General features: G+C 41.0%; 1 protein-coding gene across 2 annotated transcripts in view; it reads left to right on the forward strand.

The window, feature by feature from the left end:
* HMGCLL1 (3-hydroxy-3-methylglutaryl-CoA lyase like 1) overlaps window positions 1-17,002 on the forward strand; it is a 78,801-nt gene that overhangs the window by 10,989 nt on the left and 50,810 nt on the right. For both annotated transcript variants that reach the window (XM_074153306.1, XM_074153305.1), the window contains 2 exons: window positions 13,065-13,142; window positions 14,133-14,240. In XM_074153306.1, the coding sequence (XP_074009407.1) occupies window positions 13,065-13,142; window positions 14,133-14,240 (186 nt within the window). The remainder of the gene's footprint in view (window positions 1-13,064; window positions 13,143-14,132; window positions 14,241-17,002) is intronic.

Genomic DNA, 17,002 nt, shown 5'->3' on the forward strand with positions numbered 1-17,002 from the left:
TAGAGAATTATATTCTCTAAATATGCTCACATTTGACTGATTCCTTTGTGAAAATGAAACATTTTTATAACATCAAGAATGGTGTAGCATTCAAGATACCATAATTTCCTTCCTACTATTGGAAAATTATTATGATAACACTTTGCAGATGTTATTTTTCTAAAGAGCTTTATAAATTTTAGATTCTCCTGAAGGATGAGTTGCCAACTGTGGCTAAATTAATAACCATTAAACTACTGTCATTTTTATCAGTGACTTTTGGAAAGAGAGGTATGGAAAACATAGCGGTGGGCCAGCTGTACTTGAATTAAAGATTTCCTTGATCTTTTAGGCAATGCCTTTGGACACAGAAGGTGATTTTGATGACAATAATAATTGAGAATAGTTGTATTAATTCCAACTTTTCCTTGGATTCTTAAAGATCTATGCATAACTCACTTATATTGACAATGAGGTATTTAAAGAGACTTGTCTGATAGGGTGGATGGGGCTGGCTTGTCAATGTATTTGTTTTCCCCATTGATAGCCCAAAGCATTATAAAGAACAAATGACTTTCACATGCTGGTCTTGTAAGGATGATCATGCCTCTGCTTTTTCAATGTGTGTGGAAAAACACCACTCCTTCTCCCTTCTAGAATTCTGTCTTCAGTCTTGCCTGTAAAACACCATACACACCATAATACTATTACCATAAATAATAGTAAAGGAAAGTGTGGGAGGTTTTGGCTCCGGTGTCATCAATATGCTGTTGATCTCAGTTCTCTGTATCCTTTTCATCCAGCCCAGATGGTAGAGTATAATTGCTTTTCCAGGCTTTGACCAAGATAGGGATATGGATGAAAGTGAGTTGGCTGCAAATCAACTTGGTTAATGGAGAAATGCTTTTTGTTAGCCAAGGGAAGCATTTAGGGAAATAGAAAGTAGAAAAAGGTAATGTATACACCATGTCCTGAAAATACATTTTTAATTTTTGCTAAAGTAGTCATTTTAGTAAGTAAGTAAGAAGCTGTGTTGTCCTCTTACTAACAACAGAGGCCTGTAGTACCATTTATTATTAATTATTCCATTGTAACACAAGTCTAACTGTGGTTGTCTGTGCCTCTGCTACCAGCTGACTCTAGTAATACATTCCCTTCATCATTATTTTGCAAGTTATCCAAAATTATCTGTGACTACACCACATCTGTTTGCTTTCAGGTTGCATGAACTGTTAGCTGTAATCGACACTTAAATTCAAACCTCTGCAATTCCACGTGCTCTACATTTGTTGAAAATAGCAACAAATGTTTTTTAGAAGATGGCAAGTCGTCAGTGATAATTCAGAGGGGTCAGGCTCATCCAAGAGACTGTTATTTGAGAAATTTGGTCTATTTTTTTGTTCTGTCAGGTTGTGAATGATTTTATGTAAAATACAGACATAAATATTACAGAAGGAATTTCTTTGTTTTATAAGATTGTGAGCAGTCTTTGGGCTTGATTTCATCCTTCTGAGTATTTGTCCTGTAATGCTACTACTTTTTTTCTGAGCATCCAATGTTATGGCAGAGAACTGGATGTGGTTTGCAGTTGCTCTTAGAACTAACTGCTCTTTCTGTTACACATTCAGTCCCCAGTTCCTGAGGTTTCCTTTTTTCAGGGCTGTCAGAACAGCAGTTTTGATAGCCTGCATCTGCCTGTGCAATTTTCTGATCCACTGGAGCTCACATTTGGCAAATTTTAAGCCATGACCACCAGAAATGTTTGTGTGACTCTCAACTGACATGTAATAAGTTATTGTTCTTGGCAGGATAGTTAGAATGTATCATGGACTGTCAAGATTTTGATCACAATTTAAATTTTGTCACAATTTAAAATGAATAACTTCATGCAATTCAAGTGTTCACATTTCTTACCTTTGCTTACTAAAGGGAAAGGCTTCTAGAGTTCTGTAACTTATCTTCACATCATAATAATTTCTATGCATATTTTCCAGTATACTTTCATTGGCTTTCTTTAAATTGGAGACAGCCTGGGCTGCAGTGATCATGCACCGGGGGACTTTGCAGTCCTGAGAGATATGGGTCAGGCAAAGACTAAAGTCAGGACCCTGAATATTAGGAAAGCAAACTTCCAGCTGTTCAATGAGTTATTCAATAGGACCCTCTGGGAAACTGCCCTCAGGGACAAGGGAGCAGAACAGAGCTGGCAGATCTTTAAGGAGGCTTTCCATAGAGCACAAGAGCTCTCGATCCCCGGGTATAAGAAATCAGGAAAGGAAGGCAAGAGAGTGGCATGGCTGAGTTGAGACCTGCTGGTCAAACTAAAGGGCAAGAAGGAAATGCACAGGCCACGGAAGCAGGGACAGGTATCCTGGGAAGAGTATAGGGATGCTGCCTGGTTGTGTAGGGATGGGGTCAGGAAGGCCAAGGAACAGCTGGAGCTGAACTTGGCAAGGGCTGCAAAGAATAATAAGAAGGGCTTCTGCAGGTCCTGCTTTTCCTGCCAGAAAAGGAAGGTCAAAGAAGGTGTACCCCCCTGATGAGCAAGACTGGCAAATTGGTAACAACAGATGAGGAGAAGGCTGAGGTACTCAACAACTTTTTTGCCTCAGTCTTCACTGGCAACCTCTCCTCACACCTCCCGTGTGGATGGACTGCAAGACAAGGACTAGGGGAGCAAAGTATCTCCACTGTAAGAGGAGATCAGGTTCATGACCACCTGAGGAACCTGAACATATAGGACCTGATGAGGTGCATCTCAGAGTAACAGAATCATGGAATGGTTTGGGTTAGAAGGGACCTTAAAGATCATCTAGTTCTAACCCCCAAGTCCTGAAGGAATTGGCTGATGTAGTTGCCAAGCCACTCTCCGTGATATTTGAAAAGTCATGGCGGTCAAGTGAAGTCCCCGGTGACTGGAAAAAGGAAAACATTGCACCCATTTTTAAAAAGGGTAGAAGGGAGCACCCTGGGAACAACTGACCTGTCAGCCTCATCTCTGTGCCTGGGAGGATCATGAAACAGATCCTCCTAGAAGCTATGCTATGGCACATGGGGGACAGGGAGGTGATTTGAGACAGCCAGCGTGGCTTCACCAAGGGCAAGTCCTTCCTGACCAACTTAGTGGCCTTCTATGCTAGACTGACTACATCAGTGGACAAAGGAAGAACTACAGATGTCATCTATCTGGACTTCAGATCACAGAATCTTCATGGTTGGAAGGGAGCTTTGAGATCATTGAGTCCAACCAAAGAAAACAAAACAAAAAAAAAAAACCAAACCAAAAAAACCCCACCCACAACCAGACACAAACCAACAATCAACAATCTCGGGCACTGAAGTGCCCTGAAGCGTGCCCTGAAGTGCCATGTCTACATGTTTCTTAAATACCTCCAGGGATGGTGAAATACCTCCAGGGATGACGAAATACCTCCAGGGATGACTTCTGTAAGGCCTTTGACATGGTCCCCTATAACATATATAAACATATAATGCATATCAACTTCTGGCTCCATAGCTGGTGCCATTGCGAGGGTTTTGGCTTTTATGACAAGGGAACATTCTTTGCTGACTATAACCTGTTAGGGAGGGATGGAATCCACCTGTCTACAAGAGGCAAGGGAATCTTTGGCAGCAGGCTTGCCAACTTCATGAGGAAGGCTTTAAACTAAAGGACTCGGGGGTGGGGTCCAAAATGGCAATGCTCATAGCATCGCATCCAGCTGCGGAATAAACCACGCCAACCAGAGCACCGTCAGATGTTCCTTAGCTGCACCCCAAGATAACAACCAGAAGGCCAGCCACCTCAAGAGTGTGTATGGCTATGGTAGATCCTCTTGCACCCCTCCAGGGAAACCTGCATGCTCGATTACCTCTCTGAAATGCCTGTACACCAACACATGCAGCATGGGGGTAAACTGGAAGAACTAGAGATCTGTGTGTGGTTGCAGGGCCATGATCTCTTTGCAATTACAGAGATATGATGTGATAGCTCACATGACTGGAATGCTCTCATAGATGGCTACCTACCTTTTAGGAAAGACAGGCCAGCAAGGCGAGCTGATGGAGTTGCTTTTTATGTCAGAGAGCAACTGGAATGTATCGAGCTCTGCCTAGGAGTGGATGAAGAATGAGTCAAGAGATTATGGCTAAGAATTAAGGGGCAGGCTAATATGGGTGATGCTGTTGTGGGTGTTTACCACAGATCACCTGACCAGGAAGAGGAAGTCGATGAGGCCTTCTATAGGCAGCTGAAAGTAGCCTCACCGTCACAGGCCCTGGTTCCTGTGGGGTCTTCTACCACCCTGAGATTTGCTGGAAAGGCAACACAGTCAGGCATGCAGAGTCCAGGAGGTTTCTGCAGAGCACTGATGACAACTTTTTGATACAGGTGGTGGAGGAGCCAATGAGGAGAGGTAAGTAAGTAAGCAGGTAATGAGTAAACAGGTGTGCTGCTGGACCTTGTACTAATAAACAAAAGGATTAGTTGGGGATGTGAAGGCTGGGGGCAACGTTGGCTACAGTGACCATGAGATGATGGAGCTCAGGATCCTGCATGGAAGAAGCAGGGCAAATAAATAGGATTACAACCCTGGACTTTAGGAAAGTTAACTTTGGCCTCTTCAAAGACTTACTTGGAGGAATCCCGTGGGCTAAGGCTCTAGAAGGTAAGGGTGTCCAAGACAGCTGGTTAATATTCAAACACCGTTTCCTCCAGGCTCAAGATCAGTGTATCCCTAGGAGGAAGAAATCAAGCAAAGGAGGCAGGAGACCTGCAAGAATGAGCAAGGAGCTTCTGGAAAAACTGTGGAAGAAGGAAGTTTACAGAACGTGGAAAAAGGGACTGGCCACTTGGGAGGAATATAGGAACGTTGTCAGGGTATGCAGGGGTGCAACGAGGAAGGCTAAGGCCCACTGGAATTATATCTGGCAAGGGATGTCAAGAACAATGAGAAGGGCTTCTTCCAAGTACATCAGTAGCGAAAGGAAGACTAGGGAAAATGTGGGCCTGGTGCTGAATGAGATGGGTGCCCTGGTGACAGAGGATATAGAGAAGGTGGAGTTACTGAATGCCTTCTTTGATTCAGTCTTTACTGCTAATGCTGGCCTCTAGGAATCCCAGACCCTGGAGGTAAGAGGAAAAGTCTGGAGAAAGCAAGACTTACCCTTGGTTGAAGAGGATGGGATTAGAGTTCATTTAGGCAAACTTGATACCCAGAAATCCATGGGCCCTGATGAGATGCACTCACAAGTGCTGATGGAGCTGGCAGATCATAGAATCATAGAATAGTTTGGGTTGGAAATGACCTTTAAAGGTCATCTAGTCCAACCTCCCCTGCAATATGCATGGACATCTTCAGCTAGGTCAGGTTGCTCGGAGACCTGTCCAACCAGATGTTATTGCCAAGGCACTCTCCATCAACTTTGAGAGGTCATGGAGAACAGGAGAGGTGCCAGAGGACTGGAGGAAGCCAGTGTCTATTCAGTCTTCAAACAGGGCAAGAAGGAGGACCCAGGAAACTACAGGCCAGTCAGCCACAGACCAGTCAGTCTGACCTCCATTATGGAACAGTTCGTTCTGGATGTCATCTCTAAGCATGTGGAGGAAAAGAAGGTTATTGGGATTGGTCAACATAGATTCACCAAGGGGAAATCATGCTTGGTCAATCTGATAGCCTTCTATGATGGCATGACTAGCTGGGTAGTTGAGGGAAGAGTAGTGGATGTTGGTCTACTTTGACTTTAGCAAGGCTTTTGACACATAACATCCTCACAGGTAAGCTTAGGAAGTGTGGATTAGATAAGTGGACAGTGGACGCCTAGGCTATATGAGACGTCCTTATGGGGTAAGCATATCCTGTACATTGTAAAATGCACAAGAGACCTATTTCCTTCTGGAGTGGCATTCAGTCCCCAGGCGGTTACACAAACCTGGTGATTGATATCATCAGCTGCTAGATGTGAACCTTAGGATGACCTGAATTATTCTTTATCTCCATCGGCCATATTAATTAAAACTCCTTCAGCTGCAATGGGATTTTAAACATTGAGCATGCCTTTAGATACCTGCATGCGGGGAACCACTTAGAATCTCATTTCAGTTGCCTAACAGATGTCTCTAGTGCCATTAAAGGTTCCCTGCAGTGTATAGATATCTTGACAGATTTGAAATTGGACCTACAGTAAATGGGTAAAATGGGACCCTTGCCCTTCCTGAGCAGCACTTGGAGGCCAGATGACTTCAGGTACATATGTTTAGACAGCAGGAATGAGCTGAGGTTTCTTAACCTTGAGCTGAATACCACTCTTAAACCACGTCTTCTGTAGCTTTGGAAGACCTATTCTAAAGGATTTCCAAAATGAATAGTAATATATAGGTGGTATTTTGCTTTTTAAAATTTATAACCGCATGTCCGTGAGTAGTGTAGTTAAGAGTGTGATTTGAATTTTCTAGTTTTGTGTAAGAACATTATTCTTAACACAGCAACATTTTTTTACAGTCTGGAGCATTCCCTATTAATATAATTTGAAGTGTCAGTTCATCACTGCTCACTAGGTAGAATTCTTTTTACAAAATATTAATTTCTGATTTCTAAGTAAAAGTCATAGTTTTTTCTTATTAATCATTAGTTAATATTATTTGCACTTTATGACCTTTGTGTTTACCATTAAAGTCCTCTGTGTAAGCAGAATTAGATCAAACAACTGGCCACTCAAGCGGCATAAGCACTTACAGTGAAGTTGAACTCCCTTGTGTTTAAAATCATATTTCTTCTGCTTTCATATGAATGATTTGTATTTTATTGTAAACAGCCCTGCAACAATTTAGTAAGTGTACTAGTAGATTATATTAGAATCTAATAATTAATGGAAATGACAGTAGGAATGTTACAGCTATTACTTTACAATAGAAATCCCTACAGTGACTTCTCAGTCAGTTCAGATAATCTCCCAATATATGTAAATCACTAGCCTTTCATGAGCTCACACAACCCCTCTAATAAAGGTTGTAAGCACGTTCAAATTAAATTTGAAGAAGTGGACTAAAGTAATAACTGTAGGTTTAATCCCCAGTATAAGAGAGACGTAGACATACTGGATCAGACCCAGCAAAGGGCCATGAAGATGATTAATGCATGGGAGCATCTGTCATATGAGGACAGGCTGAGAAAGCTGAGAGTGTATAGCCTGGAGAAAAGGCTCAGGGGGATCTTATATGTAGGAATATCTAGTAGGGTGAATAAGGAAGACAGAGTCACTGACAGGACAAGAGGCACAAACTGAAGTACAATAAATTCCATTTGGAGATCAGAAAAGTCTTTTTTACTGTGAGGGTGGTCAGCACTGGAACATATTGCCCAGGAGTCTCCATCCTTGGAGATACTCAAGACCCAGCTAAATACAATTCTGGGAAACCTGCATTAGTTGACCATGCTTTGTGCAGGGGTGGTTGAACTGGGTAGTCTCCAGAGCTTCCTTCTGACCTCAAGGATTATTTGGTTTATTCCAGATAAGTTAACTCTGCAACTAACTATTATCATTCTGTAATGATTTACTTGCATTTTATGCTTTGCTCTCCTACGGATGATCGCCAGTTGATTAAATTCTTTTTTGAAGTAGGGCATCCAAAAGGGTGTCCAAAACTAGACACAGGATTCCTACTCTTTTAAGTGTCAGGCTACTGTTTTATCTATGTCATCCCTGTTTATAGCCTAGGATTAGATTTGCCATTTCATTTTCTTCTTTTATTTTTTCTTGAGAGCGTGATGTTAGTGACTCACATTCAGGTTGTTATTCATTTTAATACCCCAGTCCTTCTCTATAGAACTGTTTTGTTGGGTACTCTCTATGTTCTATTTTACAAAAATATTTTTTTGGGGGGTCAAAATTATTAAAATGGAGAAATGAGCATGATACACAATAGAATTTGTAAGGGGCAGATGTGCAAAAATTCTTTTACTTAGTCAATATCAGATACAATAAGGATAGTCTTAAGTGTTGTGTTACGTATTGCTTTCATTGAAATGCATCATATTTATTTCTATAGTACGTCCATGGAATTTTGAATTCCAGTCCTGTGGTCTAAAGCACTTGCAACTGCTTTGTTTGTGGTATTTCTGTGTTATCATTCAGGTCATGAATATGCAGTGGTATCATAAGAAAAATTACTTAATGAAAGCTTCTCAAGGGCTGATGAGTTTTTTTGCTGGTCATGGCCTGTTCCTGGCTACTGTTCTTCCAGTGGTCATGTCAGCAGCATATGGCAGAAGTTCTAGAATGAATACTCTGTTTATCTTTGCTGAGGGATATTTACCAGGTATGTCCCACTGCTTTCTGAATATCTGTATATATTCTTTATGTCTCACGGGTGAATCTTCTCCATTTTCCCTCTAGTTAACTTGGGAATTAATGTTTTATATCTGCCTTTCAGCAGTGTGAACTATATAAACAAGTCTCTGCAATACCACCTCAATCATTATTTGATTATGTACTGAGACTTTTATTTCTTCCTGTTTATTTCCTCTATGTCTTGTAAAGTTTAGAGGCATCTATGTGTTCAGAAGATTGACCACTGTTTTCTTTGTTCTCCTTCCAGCAATCATATTATTTGTCTCAGAGCCTTCTCCCAGTTTTTGGGCATTTGTTCACATCACTGCACGTATACATACAGAGTTATGATGCCACCTCCCTGCTGACCTTTGTTTAAAATTGCTTTCCTGAATCATTCTTCCTTGCACAAGATGGACCTACCTTTGCTCAGTTGTCCTCTGTGCCCGAACACCACCTTGTGGAAAAGGAAAGCAGAGCTTCATTTTTGCTTGGTTAGAAAGACTGAAAAGACCCGAACCTTCAGATTCTTCTCCTTTACTTTTGAGTCCTTTCAGTTATTTCTGAGCAGCTCTGGGTAATATTTACCTGTGCTACCAGTGCTGATATGAATGATCTGCATGGAATAAAAATCAGAAGGATGAATGAACCTCAGCACCTTTACTAGAAGTTCTGAAGCAGTGACAGAGCTTGAAAAAGTATTTTTATTTAATTTGATTACATTTATGGTTATCTTAAGAAGATTATACTGCTCTAATTAAGGTTTACTAGGATTTTCTGTAATAAACTTGAATTTTCAGCTATTTATACCTCAGGGAAAATGTTTCCATAGAGAAATTTGGCATTCAGTCTCTCAAGCTGAATGGTATGGTTTTCCTTTTTTAATTTTTTTAAAAAAAAAGACTCTTTGGCTGCGTTCTGTTTTGAGGGAGGCAATATTTTGTGGTTTTATATGCTTTTTGTTCTCCCTTGGCAAGGCTTGATACATGGAAAAAACAAATTTTCCAGGCTCTTAGTCTTTTATGTCAACTATTTCCTTTTTGATTTTTCAAACATTGTAGTTTGGTAGTCATTAGTTTTTAACAGAGGCACTATATAATTCAATAAGCAGTCACCTCTAAATATCTACCATAATTACTTTTTATACTTCGTTACATGAAAATACTTAATACAATACAATTTAGTAAATATTTTTTCTGAAACAAAATTGTTTTACCTGACATGCTTAGTGCTTAATGCGTATTTATCTTTTTTGAATTCTCTTATAAAAACTATTTTTCATTTTTCTTTTTATTATCTGTAGACTATTTAATGCCATATTTGAAGGTGTTGAAATTCTCTAAGTTTGTCTCATTGTTGTTTCAAAAAATCCTTCCTTTTACTCAAGGGGATGGTGCACATTTGGAATCCTCCAGTTAGAGTTCGGGAAACTCGATCCCTCAATTCAGGAAGCCCAAGTCCTGGTTAAGGTCTAATGCCATCCAGATAGTAAACAGAGACGTGTTTAAATTCTGCGTAAGTTCTTAAAGACTTCAGTCTGTTATGTGGGTTTGAAACTTGCCTGGTGAATGCAGATGGCATTGAGCCTGACACTGAATGTGACTGGTGGCTCAGGTGACTTTTTCAGCTGTGTTCCAAGTGATGTCCAAATATTCTGCAAGCGTGACGCTCATCAGAAGACTTCGTAAGAAAACAGGGAATCTCTTTTTTCTTCCCAACAACATTGTCAAGTACGTATCTCCAAATTCTTGGAAGGATAGCATAACTGCTAGGTTACTGAATATTCATTCATAGGACAGGTGAGATTAAGGTGAAGAGGTACTCCTTTCCTCCTCTGATTCGGCTTGGACCACAGAATGGAAAAATGCTACAGTCATCTTAGCAGAAGATAGTACATGTACTCATATAGTCTCTGATTTGTTTCTGAGTTTTATCCACTGTGAAATGCGTAAATAGTACACACAGGCCTGAATCTAAGTATTCTGCCTCCCTTTTACTTGTTTGTTATCTGAACTTCAGCAATGCAGCACGAGAGAAATTATTAGTTAAGTTGGGGAAAAGGATGATCAGAATTTGTGAGATGAGTAAGAAGCTGTCTGAGGAGGAAATAAGAGATAATGTTGAATGCAGATTTATTAGGCCATTTATTAAAGAGACATTGATGGTGGAGTTCCTCAGGTCTTTTTTTTAAGATGTGTTTCTTCTATAGCACTAACGCAAATTTTTTGAGATAATATATGTTTGTGGTAAAGTAAGGTAATCGTGCTAGTCCAGGCATTTTCACCAGGAAATATTAAGGTGGTAAGATCTGCTGATGACAGAAAGGCAGGAGGAGACAGTACCACAGTGGATACCACACAGGAGGAACCGAGTGACCTTGAAGACAGGAGCAATCAGTGCACTATAGATGAAACAAGATGAAATTCAATGCAAAGCAAGACTCTTCTGGACTAAGAACTACGTTATGTACTCGAAGCTGTTAGTTCATCAGCTCAAAGAATGGAAGGATTCATCTGTAGTACTGCCTTGAATTTCCACTGCGTGGCCCTTGTGGGAGTCATCCTGTACCGGGTTCTCAGTGTCATGTTCAAGAACAATGAGTTGGAGTTGAGACTGTCTAGTGGACAGGAAGGCTATAGAGAAAATCAGGGGATGAGAGACCTGGACTGTGGCTCAAAGAGATGATATCACAGATGGAGAATAAAAGTCAGTACTTGAATGCCTTTTAAAGTGTCCATTCCAAACTTCTGTCCCCGCCGAAATCCAAGGGCTGCAGATGTCCTCTGAATGGCCATGTGAATGGCTACTGCGCGTGCTGTAGCTGTGTGAACTGTTCTGTAAAGACAGGTACAGCTCTTTGATTTCAGCAGAAGTTTTACCATAGTAGGAACTGAATAGGATTTACAGGATTTGGCCTAGAAATAGAACATTTTTGCCACCAAAGTTTTATGGACATTTTTCATGCTCTAAATTAAGCTTTGGTTCACATCATCTATTTTAGCTCTTTTTTTTTTTTTTTTTTCCCCCAGTCACAGCTTTACTCATAGTGCAGCTGTGGCATTTGTCTTGTAACAAGAAGGATCTGATAATCACGAAATAACCCAGATTTATGCCCGTAGTCCTGAAGCGATGCCATATTTGTGAAAATAACTTAAAAAAAGAGAAACAATATGCAGCAGATGTGAAGGTTTTACCTTCACATTTAAGTAGGTTTATACTGTCAGTGAGTGTGGGCTTAGCACAGCCTGACAGAGTTTTAATTTACCAGATGTTCCACGTGATCAAATAGATACTATACAGCTGTTTCCCATTCTTTTTACTGGACTCAGATAAATACACAGTAAATGCTCTGAAATATGTTTATTGTATTTTGGCTAGTATTGTGGCTGTTGCTGCAGAGAGTTTACTTTAATCCACAGGCACAGAGAACGTGGGGAGAAATCAAAGGTGCTGCAGGAGTGCTCATTTTCTGTTACCAGGAGGAGAAATTAGCAGCTGCTAATAAGCTAGCTGATGATACTAGACAGGGAGGGATGAAAAATGGGTTTTTCATCTGGTTGCGGGTGATGTGAGATTAGTGGCCATATTTATGCACTGCAGGAGTGACTTCTGGGCTCTGGGTGAGCTGCTGAGCTGACGTTCCCCTGGGCTGGCGGTGCTGGTTGTTCCCGTGGTGTAACCCTCCGGGGATGCGGTGAGTGCAGCAGGATCAGCCCTCCGGCAGGTAGCTCATGCTAATCCGAGCATGGGCTTTCAACGCTGGAATGGAGACACTGGGTCGGATTCTGTATTCAGTGCAATACAGAAAACAGGGAGTCTGCAGAGCTCCTGGCGAGGCTGTCTGCCTCCCTCCTGTCCGCTCCTCTGGGTACAGGCGGCCTGCCCCAAGTTGGCTGTTTAATGTATTTTTGAAGACACACAGCTTTTGGGGGTCAGCTTAAGCAACTGCTCTGAACTATTTCAGGATTTAAAGGCCCAGGTTATGTTAACTGCCACACCTGTCAACTTGATTCAATAACAGAGCAGCTAAATAATAATAAAGTAAGTTTCATTTCCCTTCACCTGCTTTTCTGTTCTTGTTTCTCCTTCCTCCCCCTCCAACTCCATGTGCTCTCCCTAGCCCTTTGACCTTACCACTGCCTTCCTTCCCTCTTGTCACTGTTAGCCTCCTGTCTTTCCAGAGCTGCTCTTACACCTGGAAAATTCTTCTTCTTGTCTACCAGGGGCCTTCCTTGTTATCCTTTGAATCCTTCTTTAAAACCTTCACCTTCAGGCAGAGGAATTACTTTCATCTTTCATTAGTAATCTCTTCAACATTTCTTGACTGCTCTGTTATTTTCAGATTTATAGCCTAGTCTTGCAAACATTTACAGAGAAGTAACTGTTCAGTTAAATTGAGAACATTCTGTTAGAAGTTTGGAGGGCTGGATTGTTCGTTGAGAAGCTTTGTGAAATGGGAATATTTCTCACTCTGTAAAACACAATGTTCATTTATGGTTTTATGTACATTTTTATAATAAACATTTGTGGCCTCAGAGGAGCAGTGGAACATGCACACGAATAACTTCTGCTTTTAACTTTTTTTCCCTAACTCAAGGTGTGGAACATGTTCTTACAGATTTTTAAAGGCCATAAGCAAACTTAATGTTGACAATATGACTTTATACCCAGAATCATATGAGAGGACAAGTATGAGCTGTACCTTTGATCTTGGTGACCTTCATTGTTTTGTGTTTCAGTACTGATTTTTATTTCAGGAATCTCAAGCATCTGGACTGCCTGAGTACATAAAGATTGTAGAAGTTGGGCCAAGGGATGGATTACAAAATGAAAAGGTAATTTTTCTCTTGTTTTTTTTTTTTCCTTGTGTGTGTTTTGACATGGACAGTTGTGTTATTTTCGTTGCGTAAAACACGTACATCCTGCTAATGTGTTTTTTCCATTTTTTACTATAAATATATGTATTTCTTTTCATATTAATAACTGTTTTGTATATTAGAATAGAAGTATATTACTATTTAGCCAGACGTTAAATCATATAATTTCTTTCTATACTTGGTTAACTAGCCTTTCTGTTACTCAAATACTATTTCTTTTTCTGGAATTTGTTTTGTCAGTCAATAACATCATGGATAAATGCCATGAAACACTGGCTTTCTTCATAATATGTGTTTGTGCTACAAGTGCTACTACACTAGGAATAGTACAATAGGTTTCATCATATTTCCTGCTGAACGGGTATGGAAAAAAAAAAGAAATTACTCTTTTGATAATATTAATTGCCTAAAGGGTGGCAGGGAAGCATGGAAGAAGATTGAAAGAGACTATGTAAAATAGGGTATGTGTATCAAAACAGTCATCGCTTTCCACCAACATGAGGATAAGCTTACATATATCGTTACTGATATCAAAAATGTTAGTAGTAGTAACAGAATGCAATTACTCTGCCTCAGCTGTGGAGCTTTTTTTTACCCCTTTTTTCTCTGGTTGGACTCTTTTGTCTTACTGTTTCCTTTGTTGCTTCTTTTCTAAGTTGGTGTTTGGTTACTAACAATTAGTGAGGCCAGATCTATAACCATTTACACAGAAGTGGTTCCTCATTCTTTTGTGGTGGACAAAAAAAGGACTAGGATCATGTGTACTGCCTAGTGCTTTGCTTATGCAGTAGCTTCCTACTGTCAGGAAACAACATAGTTACGGTATAATGTATGACTATAGTTCATTATATAAAAGAAAAAGTATTGATTATGTACTGACAACATTTCACTTACAAAAGTTTCTTACCGCATGAAGTACTTTACTATAGTATGTCTCCATGTCCGTAGGCGATAGTCCCAACTGATATCAAAATCGAGTTAATCAACCGGCTTTCCAAAACGGGCCTGCCAGCAATAGAAGTGACCAGTTTTGTTTCATCCAAATGGGTGCCTCAGGTACGTAAAATCATCACCATTCAGAACTATTTCAATTTAAATGCCATTCCATGCAGTGGAGTTTTCCAGTAATATAGCCTGTATAATTATACCATAAAATGGAGCAGAGGTCATGGAATCAGGGAATTGTCAGAGTTGGAAGGTACCTCTAGAGATCATCTAGTCCAACTCCCTGCTAAAGCAGGATTTCCTGTAGCACATTACTCAGGACTGCATCCAGGTGGGTCTTGAAGATCTCCAGAGAAGGGGACTCCACAACCTCCCTGGGCAGCCTGTTCCAGGGCTCTGTCACCCTCACCAGAAAGAAGTTTCTCCTCATATTTAAATGGAACTTCCTATGTTCCAGCTTGTGCCCGTTGCCCCTCGTCCTATCTCTGGGAACCACTGTAAAGAGTCTGGCTCCCTCCTCCTTCAACCCACCCTTTAGGTACTTGTAAACATAGATGAGGTCTCCCCTCAGCCTTCTCTTCTCCAGGCTAAAGAGCCCCAGCTCTCTCAGCCTTTCCTCATCAGGGAGATGCTCCAATCCCTTAATCATCTTAGTTGCCCTTCGCTGGACTCTTTCCAGTAGTTCCCTGTCTCTCTTGAACTGGGGAGCCCAGAACTGGACACAGTATTCCAGTTGTGGCCTCACCAGTGCAGAGTAGAGGGGGAGAATGACCTCCCTCAACCTACTGGCCACACTCTTCCCTATGCAGCCCAGGATTCCATTGGCCCTCTTGGCAACAAGGGCACATTGCTGGCTCATGGAACGTTTGCTATCCACCAGGACTCCCAGATCCTTCTCCTCAGTAGTGCTTTCCAGAAGATCCATCCCTAACCTATATTGGTGCCTGGGGTTCTTCTTCCCCAGGTCCAGGACCCTACATTTGCCCTTGTTGAACCTCATTAGGTTCTTCTCTGCCCAGCTCTCCAGCCTGTTCAGGTCCCGCTGGATGTCGGCGCAGCCCTCTGGAGTGTCGGCCAGCCCTCCCAGTTTGGTATCATCGGTGAACTTGCTGAGGATACACTCTGTCCCCTTGTCCAAGTCATTGATGAATATGTTGAACAGGACTGGGCTGAGTATTGACCCCTGGGGGACACCACTGGTTACAGGCCTCCAACTTGACCCTGCTCCATTAATTACAAACCCTGCTCCATTAATTACAAACCCTGCTCCGTTAATTACAAGATAATAATACATTACAAGATAATGTTGTTTATTTGTAAAGTGGGATGCTGTTGTCACAGTTCTCAAGTTTTGCACTTTCATTCAGGTCAGCTGAAGTTGGGCTAATTACTGAAAAGTAGTCAAAACTGAAGAAAAGCCAGTAAGCTGGGCAGAAAGCGGTTAAATCCCTGACTCATCAGCAGCAAGAGCAGGTTGCTCCAGAAGGGAAGGGCAGCTGGAAGCCAAGCATGATACCAAGGGGAGCAGAGGTTGTAGTCTTGTTGACCAAAGGGCAGTTGACCAATGGTCCATGAAAGCAGAGCAAGTCTGGTGAGGGTAACCAGGGCAGGCAAGAGTACACATGCTCAGATGAGTCCACAGTGATGCAGCAGGTCCCAGGTTAAGCCTAGAAGTCAAGCCTGGGAGACATAGTCAGGATCCAGTCAGTAAGGTACATGGCCAAACACGGGCTTAGACACTGCTGTGCAGCTGCACTGTTGCTCAGGCAGGGAGGAACCATTAGAGTGTCCCAGTTTAAAAGTTGCTGTGAAGTTTTGATGAATGGTAATAATTTGCTCATTAATTTTCAAAAATTAATTTTTACAGTTGGTACATTTCAGCAGAAATCCAAGCCTTTCCGAAGTCAGCAGCAAAACTACATTGGCATTAGGAGTGCCAGGTTTTCATTTGAGATTTAACCCTGCAAATTCAGCCTTAGTCCTGGTGTTAGCTAGGTAGCTCCTGTTTGTGAAAACTTACTTATTCCCTGCAAGTCAGGAAATAAGTCAGTACTTGTCTATATAATTTAAACTCATTTTCAAGAAATTATGGACCTGTTTGCACAGAAGCATTTGAGTACTTATGTTTAGTAAGGACTAAACAAGTTATTTACAAAGTAAAACATAAAATTAATTATTTGAGAAAATACTTCATTTTTTAACATTGTTTGTTGCACATCTTCTGTCCCAATGTGTATAAAGTTTGTCCACTTTAAACTGAGAATGCATCCTGGGCCTGGACTGTATTCCAGGCTTTCCTTTGAGAAAAAAATGGTACGATCATACTTTTTCTTATTCATGAGTTAGCAGAGCAAACTGGCTGTACAGCACTCTGAGGGCCTCCTTTGTTTTATTTCAGTGTTCTTGGGATCACCAGGGAAGGGCCTAGAGGAAGGGTAATAGGAAAGGGGAAGAGAACAGCCACAATGCAGAATTTCTTTGGTGTCAGTGCAGGGGCAATGATGCTGTGCCAATTAAAAGTGGCTAGGCGAAGTTTTTCCAAGTGGCATCGGACCTTAGCAGTTACAACAACAGAGAATAATGTAAGTTTTTAAACAGTAGAAGGAAAATTCTAAAGCAAAGGTGGATTTCTTCCTTTCTTGTTTAATTACTTCCTTTTCCTGTGAGCCATTTGGAGTACCAAATTTAGCACAGGTTGTCAGTTTTGGAAAAAATCAACAGTCCCTTATCTTAAATTTGTGTCTGAATACTTTATTTTAATGGCTTAATTTGTGTTTAAAATGTCTTTTTATTTAAAAGATAAGATTGTGTTGCTTTGATAGGGATTGCAGTCTTGACTGCCTTTTCTTTGCTTGTTTCTTTTTTCTTTTCAT

Source organism: Numenius arquata, chromosome 9 (genome assembly GCF_964106895.1).
Source record: "Numenius arquata chromosome 9, bNumArq3.hap1.1, whole genome shotgun sequence".
Classification (NCBI taxonomy): Eukaryota; Metazoa; Chordata; class Aves; order Charadriiformes; family Scolopacidae; genus Numenius; species Numenius arquata.